General features: G+C 42.2%; 1 protein-coding gene across 9 annotated transcripts in view; it reads left to right on the top strand.

The window, feature by feature from the left end:
* ZMIZ1 (zinc finger MIZ-type containing 1) overlaps window positions 1-19,709 on the top strand; it is a 626,177-nt gene extending 606,468 nt beyond the window's left edge. For all 9 annotated transcript variants that reach the window (XM_077259396.1, XM_077259401.1, XM_077259397.1 and 6 more), the window contains 8 exons: window positions 2,957-3,062; window positions 3,200-3,360; window positions 3,444-3,511; window positions 5,741-5,809; window positions 6,258-6,505; window positions 10,714-10,877; window positions 14,131-14,370; window positions 15,579-19,709. In XM_077259396.1, the coding sequence (XP_077115511.1) occupies window positions 2,957-3,062; window positions 3,200-3,360; window positions 3,444-3,511; window positions 5,741-5,809; window positions 6,258-6,505; window positions 10,714-10,877; window positions 14,131-14,370; window positions 15,579-15,686 (1,164 nt within the window). In that variant the 3' untranslated portion in view covers window positions 15,687-19,709. The remainder of the gene's footprint in view (window positions 1-2,956; window positions 3,063-3,199; window positions 3,361-3,443; window positions 3,512-5,740; window positions 5,810-6,257; window positions 6,506-10,713; window positions 10,878-14,130; window positions 14,371-15,578) is intronic.
* Window positions 19,710-20,138: the final 429 nt, after the last annotated feature.

The following is a 20,138-nucleotide window of genomic DNA, read 5'->3' as shown; positions in this document are numbered from 1 at the left end:
CCATCGACCAACGATGCCGAGGTCCCGGGTAACCAGGGTAAACATCGGGTTACTAAGCGCAGGGCCGCGCTTAGTAACCCGATGTTTACCCTGGTTACCAGCGTAAAAGTAAAAAAAAAAAAAAACGTACATACTCACATTCCGGTGTCCTTCAGGTCCCTAGCCGTCTGCTTCCCGCTCTGACTGAGTGCCGCCGTAAAGTGAAAGCAGAGCGCAGCGGTGACATCACCGCTGTGCTCTGCTCCGGCCGGCAGTCAGTCAGAGCGGGAAGCAGACTGCAAGGGACCTGAAGGACACGGGAATGTGAGTATGTACGGTTTGTTTTTTTTTACTTTTACGCTGGTAACCACGGTAAACATCGGGTTACTAAGCGCGGCCCTGCGCTTAGTAACCCGATGTTTACCCTGGTTACAAGCGAACGCATCGTTGGATCGGTGTCACACACAACGATCCAGCGATGACAGCGGGAGATCCAGCGACGAAAGAAAGTTCCAAACGATCTGCTACGACGTACGATTCTCAGCAGGGTCCCTGATCGCTGCTGCGTGTCAGACACAGCGATATCGTATGGATATTGCTGGAACGTCACGGATCGTACCGTCGTAGCGACCAAAGTGCCACTGTGTGACAGTACCCTTAATTTGCAACAGGAGTATATTTGCACAGGTCTCCTTTGTAGCAGATCTCTTATACTGAGGCAGGCTTCTGAATCCCAGCTCCATTGCCCTGCCTGCCACGTAGCAGCCATAAAGTGTGTTAGCTGCTATTTACTGTGATGTACACATTACAGAATGCCCTTATGGAAAAGCCCTGTATTGATGAATATCATGCAACCTCTGCTCATTTGCTTGTGGAACCATGAAACAATTTTTCTTTCATACAACATTGAAATCAGGTTCAGCAAAAAGAACGTAGTGGACATGGTGAAAAAGGGGAAGATTAAAAGGCAATTGGCTTATGTAGTGGAAACCTGTATGGAAAGTTTTAGGAGAAACTCAAAAGGTTTCACACGTTTGCCAGTTTGATGAAATCAGGGAGTCGATGTGAGACAAGAGCACATAAGCATGGTCTCTTGGTGTATCGGCTTGTCTGATCGCAGAAGCTCAGTCACAAGTCTTTATTACAAACACAGAGATAAGAAAAGTGGGAATGGCTTTTTACATTACATTACCTAAGACAGAATTTATTTAAGTTGGGAAAAACAAAATTATAAATTATATATTTTGTCAAAATTCCTTTCTAGCCAGTTCTACCCATCTTACTATACTTTAGGACAGTGATTTTCAACCTTTTTTGAGCCGCGGCACACTTTTTATACTTAAAAAATCCCGGGGCACACCACCAACGAAAATGGCACAAAATGACACTAAAACAGTACATATTCTACATATAGTTAATAATATAGATTCTAAATGTATTTATACTCACTCAGTGTGAAACCTGGGCCTGTTTCGATAAACACAAAAGGGATATCCTGGCAGGAATGGTGGAAAGACACACACGAAGCTCTTCCTCAACAGTTCTCAGTCTCTCCCTGTTTTTAGTTTTTTTTTGTGCACATGCCCTAACCCTACCCCTAACCCTAGTTCTAACCCTAACCCTAGTGGAAAAAGAAAAAAAAAATTTTTTTTTATTATTGTCCCTACCTATGGGGGTGATAAGGGGGGGGTCATTTACTATTTTTTTTATTTTGATCACTGTGATAGGTTACATCTCAGTGATCAAAATATACCTGGAACGAATCTGCCAGCCGGCAGATTCGGCGGGCGCACTGCGCATGCGCCCGCCATTTTGGAAGATGGCGGCGCCCATGGAGGAGACGGACGGACACCGGGAGGCCCGGTAAGTATGAGGGGGGGGGATCTGAGCATGGGGGGTGGATCGGAGGACGGGGGGCTGGCATCGGAGCACGGGGGGAGCGGGCAGGAGGACGGGGGAGCGGACAGGACGACGGAGGGGAGCGGAGCACCGGTCGGAGGACCGGAGAGGAGATCGGTGGTGGTGGGGGGGGGGGTACATAAGTGCTTCCAGCCATGGCCGATGATATTGCAGCATCGGCCATGGCTGGATTGTAATATTTCACCAGTTTTTTAGGTGAAATATTACAAATCGCTCTGATTGGCAGTTTCACTTTCAACAGCCAATCAGAGCGATCGTAGCCACGAGGGGGTGAAGCCACCCCCCTTGGGTGAAGTACCACTCCCCCTGTCCCTGCAGATCGGGTGAAATTGGAGTTAACCCTTTCACCCGATCTGCAGGGACGCGATCATTCCATGACGCCACATAGGCGTCATGGGTCGGATTGGCACCGACTTTCATGACGCCTACGTGGCGTCAAAGGTCGGGAAGGGGTTAATGAGCTGTTGCTGACTTAATGATTATACACAGCATTATTGGCGGGCATTACCTTGGCGGCGGGCAAATGCGAGAGTCTCTCCGCTCTCAGGATGATGCGCCGGCCTCGGTGACGTCATGCGAGCGTTCAAAGCTCGCGCATGTGTTATTCCGTGACTGCGCATCGCTGCGCATTGCCAGGGAACAAAACAAAGGGGGCACCATAGTTTGGGGAACTTTCCCCGCGGCACACCCGACCATGTGTCGCGGCACACTAGTGTGCCGTGGAACACTGGTTGAAAATCACTGCTTTAGGAGACAAAGAAATGTTAATCACAGACACCTCTATATCAGAGAGAACACCCTGCGTTATTGCTTTTATGAATAACACTTATAAAGCTAATACTAAAATACCGAATTAGCAAAGATATATAGGTAGATTTAATTGTCCAAAACAAAAATCAAAGCAAAGTATAAATATTTACCATAACACTTATGATATTACATGTATTTTAAAATTCTGTAGTAATGCTGCAGTGTTACCCCTCTGTTTATTGCAGCGTTACTTCTTGAGCTTGTCGCCAACCTTGTGCATACTGACTTTATTTTTCTTCATCTACAGTCCCACTTGTTTGTACTGCAGTTAGTCCATCGGCCTTCAGTGCGTTCAGTATTGCAAGGTTTGTTGAAGAAGAGGTTGCTCCCAGCTGAACACTGTATCACAAAAAGTAAGTTATTAACACCTTGTGTTACATTATATTATCAGGATCTATATTATCTGTATCAAACTGGGCTTCCATGGTGGGAAGCATCGGCCTTTTATTGCACACTTTTAGTAATACATGGCTTGTGCTCACTTGTGCAGTAAAGAGAAATTTCAGCAGTGTAGCAGCGACATCTGGGAATGCAGCTCTGAACGGTGAGGATGGAGTAGAACAGACGGCAATCAAAGTTTCTTTGAAATGCCCAATTACGTTTAGGCGGATCCAGCTGCCTGCCAGGGGACATGACTGCAAACATGTCCAGGTTAGTCTGTTTAGTGATCGGTTTCTACTCACATAGCCTTCAGCTTGCTCCAGATATTAACTGAGCCCTCACTCTGCTTGCAGTGCTTCGACCTTGAATCCTATCTTCAACTGAACTGCGAACGAGGGACATGGCGGTGTCCCGTATGCAAGTAAGTATGCTGATAGAAAGGATACTAGTCCATTTTGGGCACTAAGATTTAAGATAACACTGACTATTTGGATCATTTAGTGTATCCAAATGTATACAAGAGGAGCAGGCCTATGTGTATATATATATATATATATATATATATATATATATATAATTGTCTAATGTCCACTTCCGTCTGTTTGTAACGAAAATCCCGCATCGCTGATTGGTCGCGCCCGGCCGGCCGTGTAACGAAAATCCCGCATCGCTGATTGGTCGCGCCCGGCCGGCCGCAACCAACCAGCGATATTGGGGCGGGATTTAAACACCGCTTCACTTTTTACTATTGATACTGCCTATGCAGCATCAATAGTAAAAAGATATAATGTTAAAAATAATAATAAAAAAAAAAAATTATGATATTCTCACCTTTCGGTGTCCCCGGCAGCTTTTCCCACTCCTTGCGATGCTCCGGTCCCAGTAATGCTTTGCGGTAATGACCCCAGATGATGTAGCAGTCTCGCGAGACCGCTACATCATCACGGGTTATTGCCGCAAAGCATCACTGGGAATGGACCTGGAGGGAGCATCGCTAAAGGCCTGGGCTGGATCCGGGGGCCACCGGAAGGTGAGTATATAACTTTTTTATTTTAATTCTTTTTTTAACAGGGATATGGTGCCCACACTGCTATATACTATGTGGCTGTGTTATATTCTACGTGGACTGTGTTATATACTACGTGGGCTGTGTTATATACTACGTGGGCTGTTATATGCACCGTGGGCTGTTATGTACTACGTGGCTGTGCTATATACTACGTGGCTGTGCTATATACTACGTGGCTGTGCTATATACTACGTGGGCTGTGTTATATGCTACGTGGGCTGTGCAATATACTACGTGGCTGTGCAATATACTACGTGGGCTGTGTTATATGCTACGTGGCTGTACTATATACTACATGGCTGTGCTATATACTTCGTGGGCTGTGTTATATACTACGTGGGCTGTTATATGCTACGTGGCTGTGCTATATACTATGTGGCTGTACTATATACTACGTGGCTGTGTTATACTACGTGGCTGTGTTATATACTCTGGCTGTGCTATATGCTATGTGGCTGTGCTATATGCTACGTGGGCTGTTATATACTACGTGGGCTGTGTTATATGCTACGTGACTGTGCTATATACTACGTGGGCTGTGTTATATGCTGCGTGGGCTGTGTAATATACTACGTGGCTGTGTTATATACTACGTGGCTGTGTTATATACTACGTGGCTGTGTTATATACTACGTGGCTGTGTTATATGCTACATGGCTGTGTTACATACTACGTGGCTGTGTTATATGCTACGTGGCTGTGCTATATGCTGCATGGGCTGTGTTATATACTTCGTGATCTGTGTTATATGCTACGTGGCTGTGCTATATGCTACGTGGACTGTGTTATATACTACGTGGGCTGTGTTATATGCTTCGTGGCTGTGCTATATTTCTCTGCTGTATCTGTATCATGAATCGTGGTATGTGTTAAGGGGGGGCCCACAGAGACTCTTTCGCCCGGGGCCCTCAAAAACCTGGAGCCGGCCCTGGCTTCACTGATTGCTCGCGCCCCGCCGGGCGCGACCAATCAGCGACAGGCGCAGTCCGGCCGTGAATTGGCGCGGGATTTGAACCCCGCTTCGCTGATTGGTCGCGCCCGGCCGGCCGAATCCTGTGTATTCATTGCATTATTCTTAAATCTTCATAAAGATACTACATACATATTCTAGAATACCTGATGCGTTAGAATCGGGCCACAATCTAGTAAAATACAGTCATAATAGGTAAGGTAGGTCATTGGCAGCCATAGGTAGCTGGAGTTGACATACAGTTGGAGAAGTATTTTGTTTCATACAGCTAAGCTTTTTTTTTTTTTTTTTTTGGAAGAAGGAATATAAAGTATGTATCTCAACTTTGCACACCAAATGTAGGATAGGCTCTGTTCACAAAAATACTAGACAAATTAGCCGAAAAATGCTTAACACTATGACAGAAATAAGAAAGATCTGGTGTCCGGCGTGTCTTAGAGCTGGCTTTTCTGTTCTCACAGAGGAGAACGGAGCCCTGATAGAGCCTGACCACCGTAGAAGTGGGTTTTGTTTCATGCCCAATACAACTTTGTATCTATATTGTTGCTTAGTTGATGGAACATTTCTATTCTCTGCTCCCTAAAACCTTTCATTTCTTGTCTGTCTTACAGTAAAACAGCTCTTTTAGAAGGCCTTGAAGTAGATCAGTACATGTGGGGAATCTTGAATGCAATACAGAAGTAAGTACACCATAAGCTGAATACTGCCTGGACAGTTTATAATTTGTATTGATATTGAAAAACTATACTTCTGAAATCTCTTCCCATGTTTCTTCATGTCGAAAAGCTTATCACAGGATATAGAATAAAGCGTATACTTAAATGGATGTGACAATGTGCAGACCAAGACAATCTTACATGCAGTAATATAACATTGTAACATTTTAGACTGGGTAAAACCAAGTGATTGCAGATAGGAAGTCTAGAAAGCCTAAAACTGCTGCTCTCATGGTCACTACTTTAACTCCTGTAGTTCCAAATTCGGAAATTGAATTATCAGATCTGTTATTTTAAGCAATGGGACATGAATACAGTAATTGTCTTCAAGAAACAATTCCCAAGTCATGGTGGATGTACCTAAAATGCTTCGTTCAGGTCACTCTAACTTCCTCTTTATGTTTTTCTTTAGCTCTGAATTTGAAGAAGTAACTATAGACCCTACCTGCAGCTGGAGGCCGGTACCTATTAAGTCAGAGATTCACATCAAGGATGATCCAGATGGAATGCCCTCGAAGAGGTTTAAAACTATGAGTCCCAGTCAGATGATCATGCCCAATGTAATGGAAATGATTGCTGCATTAGGGCCTGGACCTTCGCCCTATCCATCACTACCGCCTCCACCAGGTGGTGGTAACACAAGTGAATATGTTGGACAAGGTAACCTTCACTTAATTTTATACACACAAAAAGTTCTTGTTAGTAACAGGTCAGTGCAAAAACTCAAAACCTCAATAGAAAGAATAAATATGGATAAGAGCAGAATGTTTTACATATTTTATTAATGTACATTGTAGCAAAATATTAAAAACGTACGAAAAGTTAATCAAAAGACATATAGAGTCACACAGAAAAAAGAAATATGGTACCTGGCCTCAATGTACTATATGAAATGATAAATAGATGCAAATTGAACGACAACCAATCAAATTGTAATAAGCAGAAGCAGAGACCGGCAAGGCCTTATTGAAAAGAATATGCAAAGAAGTAAATGATACGTAAAATTTACATAAAAAGTAAGTGACTAGTGAATGAGAATTATACTTGAATACAAAAAAAATGCAAGATGAAATCTTAAACGGCAAATGATACTGAAGACTACCGTCATAATATAATTAGAGGACCTGTCACCAGGTTTGTTGTTCTTATTTTATTCCTGCTGCTCCCAAGTAGTTTTTTTTAATCTACCACATTTTTGTATGGTCAATATCAAGGAGACATGTGGCTCACAGGATTCCTTGGGGCATGTCTTCAGATTGTGAGCAACGCCTCCTTGTAAAAGACCATTTAAATTAGCAAAAAATAAAAAAAAACATACCTCATAGTGGATTTAAAAAAAAAAAAAAAAAAAAAGAAACACAATATTCAAGGAAGCAGTATGAATAAAATAAGAGCAAAAAATGGCTACTGGTGACTGGTCCTTTGTAAAATACTTATTAAAGGAGATTTTATACACATGCTGACAAATTTTATTGATAGTTAAAATGATAATTGCTAAAGGTTTTTTTCTGCTATAGAGGTCTCCCCACTTCACCCCACCCTCTGTCACACTCTGCATTTTCCTTATACACAGTAAACTTAAGGTACCGTCACACTAAACGATATCGCTAGCGATCCGTGACGTTGCAGCGTCCTGGATAGCGATATAGTTGTGTTTGACACGCAGCAGCGATCAGGATCCTGCTGTGATATCGCTGGTCGTTGAACAAAGTTCAGAACTTTATTTGGTCGTCAGACCGGCGTGTATCGTCGTGTTTGACACCAAAAGCAATGATACCAGCGATGTTTTACACTGGTAACCAGGGTAAACATCGGGTTACTAAGCGCAGGGCCGCGCTTAGTAACCCGATGTTTACCCTGGTTACCAGTGTAAAATGTAAAAAAACCAAACTACATACTCACCTTCGCGTCCCCCGGCGTCCGCTTCCCACACTGACTGAGCGCCGTAAAGTGAAAGTACAGCAAAGCGGTGACGTCACCGCTCTGCTGTTAGGGCCGGCGCTCAGTCAGTGCAGGAAGCGGACGCCGGGGGACGCGAATGTAAGTATGTACTGTTTGTTTTTTTTTACTTTTTACGCTGGTAACCAGGGTAAACATCGGGTTACTAAGCGCGGCCGTGCGCTTAGTAACCCGATGTTTACCCTGGTTACCCGGGGACCTCGGCATCGTTGGTCGCTGGAGAGCGGTCTGTGTGACAGCTCTCCAGCGACCAAACAGCGACGCTGCAGCGATCAGCATCGTTGTCTGTATCGCTGCAGCGTCGCTTAGTGTGATGGTACCTTTACCTTCAAGTACTTCAGGTTTCTTATTATTTCTGTTTAGCCTACATGATTCCTAGCTTTGATCCTACAGGTTATTTTTCTATGCTCTGCTATACTGCTCGTAAATCCTATGACACATCCAAACAGCATAACATGAGCAACTAGAGCCACTACAATCTCTATCTGTAAGGCTGATACTGTGATTAACCTCTCCTCTATATTCTTCTAATATGTTTAGTTGATTTTCAGTTTACAGTTAGGAAGGCTGAAATGTATTCCCCTACATTATAATTGTATGACAGGCACTGTGAAGCTATAATCATTATCTGTGATAAGAGCTTCTGACTACCCCAGTTGAAAACTTAAATGGTACAGTAAATGCAATTGCATCATACAGTAACTTACAGTGGGTTCGGAAAGCATTCAAACCCCTTTAAATTTTTCACTCTGTTTCATTGCAGCCCTTTGGTAAATTCACAAAAGTTCATTTTTTTCACATTAATGTACACTCTGCACCCCATCTTGACTGAGAAAAACAGAAATGTAGAAATTTTGGCAAATTTAATAAAAGGGAAAAACTGAAATATCACATGGTCATAAGTATTCAGACCCTTTGCTCAGACACTCATATTTAAGTCACATGCTGTCCATTTCCTTGTGATCTTCCTTGAGATGGTTCTACTCCTTCATTGGAGTCCAGCTATGTTTAAACTGATAGGACTTGATTTGGAAAGGCACACACCTGTCTACGTCTGGAGGAAAGAAGGTTTAAGCATAATAACAGACGCTGATTCTTTACTGTAAGAGCAGTGAGAATATGGAACTCTCTGCCGTATGATGTTGTAATGAGTGATTCATTACTATAATTTAAGAGGGGACTGGATACCTTTCTGGAAAAGTATAATGTTACAGGGTATATACACTAGATTCCTTGATAGGGCGTTGATCCAGGGAACTAGTCTGATTGCCGTATGTGGAGTCGGGAAGGAATTTTTTTTTCCCAGTGTGAAGCTTACTCTTTGCCACTGGGTTTTTTTTTGCCTTCCTCTGGATCAACATGTTAGGGCATGTTAGGTTAGGCTATGGGTTGAACTAGATGGACTTAAAGTCTTCCTTCAACCTTAATAACTATGTTACTATATAAGACCTCACAGCTCACCTTGCATGTCAGACCAAATGAGAATCATGAGGTCAAAGTAACTGGCCAATGAGCTCAGAGACAGAATTGTGGCATGGCACAGATCTGTCCAAAGTTACAACATAATTTCTGCAGTACTCAAGGTTCCTAAGAGCACAATGGCCTCCATAATCCTTAAATGGAAGAAGTTTGGGACCACCAGAAGTCTTCCTAGACCTGGCCGTCCAGCCAAACTGAGCAATCGTGGGAGAAGAGCCTTAGTGAGAGAGGTAAAGAAGAACCCCAAGATCACTGTGGCTGAGCTCCAGAGATGCAGTAGGGAGTTGGGAGAAAGTTCCACAAAGTCAACTACCACTGTATCCCTCCACCAGTCGGGCCTTTATTGCAGAGTGGCCCATCGGAAGCCTCTCCTCAGTGCAAGACATATGAAAGCCCGCATAGAGTTTGCTAAAAAAATACATGAAGGACTCTCAGACTATGAAAAATAAGATTCTCTGGTCTGATGAGATGATGATAGACCTTTTTGGTGATAATTCTAAGCAGTATGTGTGGAAAAAAACAGGCACTGCTCATCACCTACTCAATACAATCCCAACAGTGAAACATGGTGGTGGCAGCACCATGCTATGGGGGGGTTTCAGCTGCAGGGACAGTACAACTGGTTGCCATTGAAGGAAACATGAATGCGGCCCAGTACAGAGATATCCTGGATGAAAACCTCTTTCAGAGTGCTCTGGACGTCAGACTTGGCCGAAGATTCATCTTCCAACAAGACAATGATCCTAAGCACACAGCCAAAATAACAAAAGAATGGCTTCAGAACAACTCTGTGATCATTCTTGACTGGCCCAGCCAGAGCCCTGACCTAAACCCAATTGAGCATCTCTGGAGAGACCTGAAGACGGCTCTCCACCAACGTTCACCATCCAACCTGATGGAACTGGAGAGGATCTGCAAGGAAGAATGGTAGAGGATCCCCAAATCCAGGTGTGAAAAACTTGTTGCATCATTCCCAAGAAGACTCATGGCTGTACTAGCTCAAAAGGTGCTTCTACTCAATACTGAGCGAAGGGTCTGAACTCTTATGACCATGTGATATTTCAGTTTTTCTTTTTTAATAAATTTGCAAAAATTACTACATTAATGAGAAAAAAAATGAACTTTTTTGAATTTACCAAATGGCTGCAATGAAACAAATAGTGAGAAATGTAAAGGTGTATGAATTCTTTCTGCACCCACTGTATACTGCCTGAGATGGTTTCTCCTGTCAGAGAAAATAAAGCCATGTAATTCTGAGGCTCCCCATGTGATCACAGGACCTAACTGAAGAGAGGTGTGCTATGAATTTCCAGATAAACAGGGACAACTAAAATATGGCACTAATAGCTGAATTATATATAGTTTAGGAATATTGAAAGGATGAATTATTTTTTTTTGTCATCATAAGTAGATTTGTTCTTTATTTGTAGGAAATAATTATCAAGGTCACGGTAACTTTGACTTTCCACATGGAGCACAAGGTGGGACATCTATGAATGATTTTATTCATGGGCCCCAGTTGTCTCATCCACCTGACATGCCCACCGGTTTGTCTTCGCTGGACAAACCTCTAAGCCACTCCATGCAGGACTCGGTAAGTGGTGATGATGTATATAGCACTTTTAATACATGTCAGCAACTTTGTTATAAGCTTATTACATGTTATCTTATTGCCAATTGTTCTTTTCCAGACTGAGCCATTTTCCCCATTCCTGACCATGCACATTTTTCAGGTTTTATCATACATGAGCTTTTAACCACTCTAAATTTTTCTTTTGTTCGGACATTCAAATAATTTTTGTGCTTTTTTGTGCAATACATGTGGCCTAATTTTTTATGTCATATTACATTCCTTTTTTATGATATCCCTCTTTCCATAGAAATTGTTTTTATGCATTGAGCTGCCTTCTGGTGCACAAGAGCTTCTATGTTCAATGTTGTGAATTCTGCTCTTGGGTTCCCTCCGGTGGTTGTTGATAGTAATGCAGTTGTCCCTGGGTTGCAATCCTGGGCAGGTGTCCCTGCTGATTGCAGCTCTGACTGGGATATTTAGGTGTGCAGGATTCATTAGCCCTTGCCAGTTGTCCATTGTTCTTGGAGGTTTTGCATCTCTGTCTGGTTCCTCCTGCCCTGCTGCCAAATCAGCTAAGATAAGTGTCTGGTTTTGTTTCTGCAGCACACATGCTTTGTGCTTACAATTCAGTACTATTCAATGTTTTTTCTTGTCCAGCTTAGACTGTGTTTGGATATTTCAGTCAAGTTGGATTCTCAGGAGATGCAGATATACATTCCATGTCTTTAGTTAGATGGTGGAATTTTTGTATTATCTGCTGTGGATATTTTTAGGGTTTTAATACTGACCGCTTAGTATTCTGTCCTATCCTTTCCTATTTAGCTAGCGTGGCCTCTTTTGCTAAATCCTGATTTCTGCCTGCGTGTGTCTTTCCTCTAATACTCACAGTCAATATTTGTGGGGGGCTACCTATCCTTTGGGGTTCTGCTCTTAGGCAACATAGAATTCCTATTTCCATCTATAGGGGTATTTAGTCCTCCGGCTGTGTCGAGGTGTCTAGGATGTGTTAGGTACACCCCTCGGCTACTTGTAGTTGCGGTGACAGTTTAGGGTTTGCGGTCAGTACAGGTTCCACCTACTCCTGAGAAAGTCTCATGCGGCTCCAAGGTCACCGGATCATAACAGTTCAAGTCCTGGCAGGCAGTGTCTTTTCCTATAATTGTATTTATTTTCTTGCTTTTTATTAGTTTATTTTCTCAATTATCTCACACACTGTGCCCTCGGTAAGGTTTTACAATATCTTTGGAGGGCACTTTGTAATAAACATTATTTTCATTGCAAATTTCTCCTGTAACTGGGAGTGGTATATTAGCCCCAGTTACAGGGGAAATTCAGCATCGTGCCTGCATGGCATAACTGGCTGAGTCTCTTAAGAATCAGCAGCTCTTCCTCTTTCCCTACACCCAGCGATCACATGATTCCTGGGTCTGGAGAAGGAAAGCTTCCTAATCTGTTTACACAAGTGCTGGTTCAGTGTTGGATATGTTACAAACATGATGCCAAACATGGTAATAAACCAGTGTTGACTCCTCTGAGCAGGGAGTCTTGAAAAGTCTAAGGGTACTGTCACACTCTGCAACTTTCCAACGATCACGACCAGCGATACGACCTGGCCGTGATCGTTGGAAAGTCGTTGTGTGGTCGCTGGGGAGCTGTCACACAGACCGCTCTCCAGCGACCAACGATGCCGAAGGCCCCGGGTAACCAGGGTAAACATTGGGTTTCTAAGCGCAGGGCTGCGCTTAGTAACCCGATGTTTACCCTGGTTACCAGCGTAAAAGTAAAAAAAAACAAAAAACGTACATACTCACATTCCGGTGTCCTTCAGGTCCCTTGCAGTCTGCTTCCCGCTCTGACTGAGTGCCGCCTTAAAGTGAAAGCAGATCACAGCGGTGACGTCACCGCTGTGCTCTGTACTGCCTTACGGCCGGGAGTCAGTCAGAGCGGGAAGCAGACGGCAAGGGACCTGACGGACACCGGAATGTGAGTATGTACGGTTTTGTTTTTTTTTACTTTTACGCTGGTAACCAGGGTAAACATCGGGTTACTAAGCGCGGCCCGATGTTTACCCTGGTTACAAGCGAACGTATCGCTGGATCGCCGTCACACACAACGATCCAGCGATGACAGCAGGAGATCCAGCGACGAAAGAAAGTTCCAAACGATCTGCTACGACGTACGATTCTCAGCAGGGTCCCTGATCGCTGCTGCGTGTCAGACACAGCGATATCGTATGGATATCGCTGGAACGTCACAGATCGTACCTTCGTAGCGATCAAAGTGCCACTGTGTGACAGTACCCTAACAGCTATCTCCCTACTCCCATAGTTGCACAATCTCCTACAAGCAGCTTTACTCTGCATTGACATTTTAGAATGCCAGTGTGAACTGCCCTGACAATTATAGTCTGTGGGTGATCCAAAAGTAATTAAGGATTTAAGTGATACTAAAATCTTCAACTGAACTCAAAAATATTTCCCATCCGTACATTCCTAAACCAAGAATCTGCAAAAACCCTAGTCCATGCCTGCATCATCTCCTGCCTTGACTACTGCAACATCCTGCTCTGTGGCCTCCCCTCTAACACTCTTGCACCCCTCCAATCTATTCTAAACTCTGCTGCCCAACTAATCCACCTGTTCCCCGGCCTCTCCCCTCTGTCAATCCCTACACTGGCTCCCAATTGCCCAGAGACTCCAGTTCAAAACCCTATCCATGACAAACAAAGCCATCCGCAATCTGTGTCCTCCATACATCTGTGACCTCTTCTCCCAGTTCCTACCTGCATGCAACCTCCGATCCTCACAAGATCTCCTTCTATACTCCCCTCTTATCTCCTCTTCCCACAATCGCATACAAGATTTCTCCCGCGGATCCCCCCATACTCTAGACCTCACTGCCACAACATATCAGACTCTCGCCTACCACAGAAACCTTCAGAAAGAACCTGAAGACCCACCTCTTTCAACAAGCCTACAACCTGCAGTAACCACCGATAGACCAAAGTTCTGCACAACCAGCTCTACCCTCGCCTACTGTATTCTCACCCATCCCTTGTAGATTGTGAGCCCTCATGGGCAGGGTCTTCTCTCCCCATGTACCAGTCGTAGCTTGTATTGATTAAGATTATTGTACTTGTTTTTATTATGTATACCCCTCCTCACATGTAAATCGCCATGGAATAAATGGCGCTATAATAATAAATAATAATAAAGCGCTGTTATGTTCTTTGTAAATCTGACACTGACTTTTCCTAATATTTATTGTCTTTCAGATCCCTCATGTAGGGAATTCTGAGCAGCCTCATGGATCCATGCCTCAGGGCTTACACCCACCTCACCCAGGAAGTCAGCCTGGGCAGCCTTTACACCACGGTGGACCAGCACCTCAACCTCGACACCCTCCACAAGCTGCCAACCATCCGCATGGGGACATGGGCTTTAACCCCTCCTCTGTGTTAGAAGGTCAACCGGGTGGTCAAGGACCTCCAGATATGCCAGAGCCATCTCTGGATGTAAGTTCAATGATAATTTAAATGTGACTGCATAGGTTGACATGTGAATGCTATTTTAGAGATTTTGTAGTTAATTACAGATGTAACAAATCTAAAATGAACGTTTGTTTTAAATGAGAATATTTGTGCTACACAAATAACATGAGATTCATGGGCACAGTACTATCTATGAAAATGGCATTTGTATAATGTACCTGTATTGTATTTTTCAATAACACGCACTTTTAAGCAAGAACAACGCTTGCTAAATTGTAGGCAGCTTCCTGTGATGGCGGAAAACGCTGACTCAGCGTCCCTCCTGATCATTGAGAGAATTGCTCCCTTTCCTCCTAACTCATTTATGGGATAATGCGATCATTGCAGAACAGGAGACGAAGCTGCAAGGACCTGTATTAAGGCTGAAAGGACCTTTCAGATAATTTGATCAGTCACATGCGTGGAAGGAACTGCAACATGTTAATGTATAGCTTGTGTATGTAAATGTGCAATGTGGCAGAGCTAAGTGCATCGACTATATGTGCATATGTAGCAGAGCTGTGTGTATGTATTTATGCATCTGTAACAGAGCTATGTGTATTTATATCTGCATATGTAGCAGAGCTGTGTGTATAATAGACACTGCAGATAAATACTAACAATAAATCTATTACATCCCTATTTTACACTAGTGCATTAAAATTCCTGATAATGACTCCTCCACTTGACATCACCCGGAAAGTTTTAATTAATAGGAAAAATGTTATACCTATTTTCTGCTGTCTAAACCTGGGGTGTATCTTATGGCAACGTGTGTCTTATAGTCCCAAAAATATGACATATCTTGTAGCTAAACTGTGTTTAATACCTTGCATTGATCTAAAAATAATTCTACTGTATGCTTGTCGATAGGATACAAGTATAAAGCAGAGGTCGTTGTTTTATTGCATTTCTGTAGAAAGTGTATTTCAAGGTTCTTGGAGTGGAAACGGCACATTCTAGATCTCAGGTGTCCAGAGTCAGTTCTGTGTAGATATTAAGCCAGAAAAAAAAATGCTTTGAAAATTCAAACTTGTCATCTTTTTTGTGTAAATTGTAAAGGTGATCACAGCATTTTAAATATACAGAAAGAAAAATTGTCATGGGAAATATCTTGTCAGGGACATAAATAACATTAATGCAACAGTGACCTGTAGTATAAGGAGTTTTTGACTTCTCTCTCCTTTCTGCAGCTGCTTCCAGAGCTTACGAACCCAGACGAGCTTCTTTCCTACCTGGATCCTCCAGATCTACCAAACAACAGCAACGATGACCTTCTCTCACTATTTGAGAACAACTAAAGTGTAGCTGTTTCCCCATTCCCAGCCCATAATACAGCCAGTCAGGACACACAGGGCAGGCACAGTTCTGGAAACTCCAACCATTATCCATTATGAATGCCTTCCCGGCAGTCTTGTAGCTGTATTTGCCTAAGACTAGTGCACTAGTGACGCTGCTACAGGGCAACATTCGGCTCAAGGCTGTCTGTAGATCTCTCAAGTGGTGCTTCCTGGTTTTCCCATGCTGAGGTTGAAAAATGGGAAACTTTGAAGACAAAGTCCTCACTAGGCAGTTTAAGAGGTGGTGGAGATTAAATGCAAGACACGTGACACCTTATGATGCCTAGTGCTACCCCTCATTCCCACACCACCACCAGTCTCACACCAGCTGGCAAAGAAGAACTTTACCACAAAATTGGGAGAAAGATGGAACAAACACACACCCATACACAAAGCACAAGGTTCCTAAGCAGTGAGCATTAAGGGTAGACCTCTTGCTCTCACCACACAAGTGCTGTCATGGAGGAGACAGCCTCTTCGAGGGAAGAGGGTCTCCTGCTTCTTTGGTTTGTTGCCAGTATACATTTCCTCCAGTTCTTATTGCAGCATTTATAACAAAAACTCCCAGGTCCCTGGACAGATGTTTCCTAAATGCAGAGACTAACCACAAGGAAGCTTCAGGGCAACAGCTGACACTTTATCCAGGAGCTGGGCTGTCTCTCGTGACTTTATTTTGTTTGACCTTTTTTGTTTTAAGCTGCAACAAGGGGCATTGATATTGGTTTCATAAAGCAGCTTAAGGGTTATGTTTTTGTTTTTATTCATTTTGCTTAACCCAAGAAGACTGTTACACAATAACTGGCCTTTTTATCTGCCTGGTGATTATCATTTTAATATAAAACCACATAAAATGTGTGTTATTTGTGCAATCTTCTTTCCCAAACATCTTGTGGTCAAGGTACCTTCTAGGCGTGTGGGGGTAGGGGTCTAAATGCATGAGTCTGACCCAGTTTCTGTGCTTCTGGTGTGTTAATGCTGCTTGCTTCTGTAAAACTGTTGTTATATTTGTACAGAAGTGCATGTGTGCCAATCAATGTTACTTACTTTGTCTTTGTTCACTTTTTCACTGCTTTCTCCTTTGCTGACCCACTGTATAAATAAAATGGGATCCAGCAGATTACTTTAGCATAAGAAGTCTTAAAGGGGTTGTCCAATGAAAATAATTATCACCTAGGATTATTGATGATCGTTGTTAGCACTGTTGCTTTGCAGCGATGAGGTCGTGAGTCTAAACTCCACCAAGGACAAAATCTGCTAGGAGTTTGTTATGTTCTCCCTGTGGTGTGTGAGTTTCCTCTGGGTTCTCCGCTTTCCTCCCACTCTCCAGAGACATACTGAAAGGGAGTTTAGATTGTGAGCCCCAATGGGGACAGTGATGGTAGTGTCTGTAAAGCTGTGGAATATGATGATGCTATATAAGTAATTAATACTTGCTGATAGGTGGGGTCCGACCACTTGGAAATGCACTAATCAGCAGAACGGGGAATTTTTATTCACACAAGGTGACACTTTTATTTCTGATAAAAAAAATGGAGTGAAAGGTTGCAAGCTCATCCACTGCTCCATTCATTCTCATCTCCAAGCAGAGCACTCAGAAGCCCCATAAGATGTGGAGCAGCAGTCGAGCATGCAACCTGCCATTCTATTGTAATTGAGGTAAAAGTGCCTCTTTTTGCCAATCTATGCCAGTTCCAGCTGTCGGACCCCATCAATGAATAAGATATTGCCTATCCTGACTGTAGGTGATTACTTGTTTTCATCAGACAACCCTATTAAAGGAAGACTTTTCTTCTTGCCTCTTTATAAGCAATTTCCTCCTCGTTCCTTTTCAGTGTACCAGCTTTGCCATCTTATGTCCTTTTTATGATATACTGATTTTAATTTTTTGCCCGTGTGTTGTGCTTGTACAGATGTGACTGACACACCAAACAATCCTACTTTGTTGAATATTTGTTTTCCTTTTTTCTATCACCAAAGTTGTATTTTGTAAATTTTTTTTATTTAACAAAAAAATGGAGAAAAAAAAAAAGGTGGGTGGGCAAGTGATTATTTCCCTTTTTGGTTTCCCTTCTAGCAGTTTGAAATTCTTGACATTTTATTATTTTCCTGTTCTCGTTTTGTAGAAATGTAGGCTTTTTAAAATACATCTCCACTTTGTATTTGTGTTTTTTTAGTTTGTTTGATGTTTATTTTTTTCTATTTTATTTTTTTCATTTTCCAAATTCCGGTGTCTTAGTAAGGTAAGATGGCAGCACACAATGCTGTTCATATGCAATTAAAATATTGTAAATATGTTCAAAAATTTTAGAAATATGTGTTGCTTAGTGACATGGTTTGTTCTCATGTAGTTTGTTTTTTTTTTATAATGCCAAGTCCTTGTGACACATCCCTTCTCTTCATCACACTTCTCACCTTGATTTTACAGCTGTACCTGCGGCTAATACCTCTCCTCTAGGGACGTCTCCAGCTGCTGTGAAAGTGAAGGGGTTACACTACGATTAAGGCGCCTGCATTTGTGAAAATGTAGAATTTGCTTGTACCTAAAAAGAAGCAAACTTTAGAAAGTACCTACCACAATATGATGGGATTGTGAGGATGGAGCATTGCTTTTCATTTCAGTTACTTGCAATTTGTCCAACAGTTACAAAAACTTTCTAAAATTTGTTCTCTTATTTTATAATTATGTATTGCCATTAAAGGGGTTGTCTAATCTTATTAAATTGCTAAAATGGCAAAGCGCTTGTAAAATTGAGCCACTTTGCCATTTAGCTGTTATTAAAGATCCAGTCCGTTCTCCAGAGCAGAGAACTTTTTCATTGTGAAGTGTACTGCTCATTGCCATGGTGTGTGCACTGGCATGCTGTTTGCTATGTAACTTGCTCTGAAGCCAGCCTTAAGTGTCCCTGCACATCTCACATGCACCAGAGAGCGCACAGTTCTGGCCAGCAGCTAAGCCCAAACTGTCAATCTTCAGGATTGCATTGCTCCCTGGCAAGCTGGAAACAGGGAGGTAGGGGAGCGGTGCGCTCCTGAAGACAGAAACGCGAGACAACCCATTTAATGCTTATCTTTTCAAGGCATGAAACACTTTTGCAGAATTGTGTTATATGCAGCAGTACAAGTAGAAATTATACATTAAAACAGAATGTCAGATGTAAATGCTTTATTTTTCAACTGGAAAAGGTTAACCCCTTCACTTTAAGGAGGGGGAAAGGGATGAAGGCATTGCCAGCTTATGCTTGGCCCTTTTGGGTCTGAGCAGGATTAAAGGACTTCACACACCCTATGTAAATAATGTATATGAACAGTAGAGACATAAAACACAGACACATTCATTTTCCTGGGAATGTGCATTTGTTTGTTTTTTATTTTGCAAAAAAAGTGGTTAGAAAAATGTTTAAAAAAATGTGTGTGTTTCCATATGGTGTGGAAATAATCCTATATTTGGGGAGGGTGGGAAGGGTGCATTTTGTGTGAAATCACTTTGTTTCCACTCTGAAATACTTTGACCCTTTGTGAAAAGAAATGACTTTTTTTTTTTTGTTATGTACCTCTAATATTTTAGCTGACACACTTTAGTCCTATGTACTTTAAGGTGCTACATGACGTAAAACACACACACAGTGAAAAAGAAATAGTGGATTATAGGGAAATTCAGTAAAAAAAATAAAAAGATTGTAACCAAATTCTTTGTACAAATTTTGATATTCTGATCAGAAGGGGAAATTGAAAATAAATGGTACAATCTATAATAAAACATGCAAAAGGGCCACTGTATCTTGTCTGTACATTGTATGTACAATTTAATCATTCATATTTGTATCCCCTTCAGTGCCAGAGGGAAGAAGTGTCTCTTCCCCTCTCTAGCAGTGAAGGCAGAAAATGTTCAAAATTAACGTAATTGTGCTTTTTAGTCTTGCAAAACTGTATGTAGTTAGTTGTGTCCACCTTATATTTATCAAATAAATATGTACTCAGATGAAACCTGTACAATGTGTTAAGTTTTCATTTTATATTTAAATAGTGCTGCCTTTTAATTTTATTTTTATCATATATCTGTGTAGCATATTTTCCCATTTATGTTCATTTTTGTCATTTTTTTAAATAAAACTGAATTTTTAAAAGCCACTTGCAATTGCAATTAGTCAATAGATGTATCATTCTTATGATATGAATGTACCAAGTTAAGCCATGAAATAATGACAACACTATTGAATAAGCACTCCCAGTAAGCTTTTTGTTGGCAAAACTTGTAGTGTAGGAGGCATTAATATTCTCACTGATTGCCATCTTTCCCAGCTTGCAGGACTCTATGTGCATTGGAAGTGACTTTTACAATGTGAGCCTATGAAGCGTTGTTCTGAGTGACACGCCTCAAACGTACATTGCAAATGCGGCTTCTGGCTCACATGT

The sequence above is a fragment of the Ranitomeya variabilis genome, chromosome 4 (assembly GCF_051348905.1).
Source record: "Ranitomeya variabilis isolate aRanVar5 chromosome 4, aRanVar5.hap1, whole genome shotgun sequence".
Classification (NCBI taxonomy): Eukaryota; Metazoa; Chordata; class Amphibia; order Anura; family Dendrobatidae; genus Ranitomeya; species Ranitomeya variabilis.
This window is presented reverse-complemented; position numbering and strand designations above follow the sequence as displayed.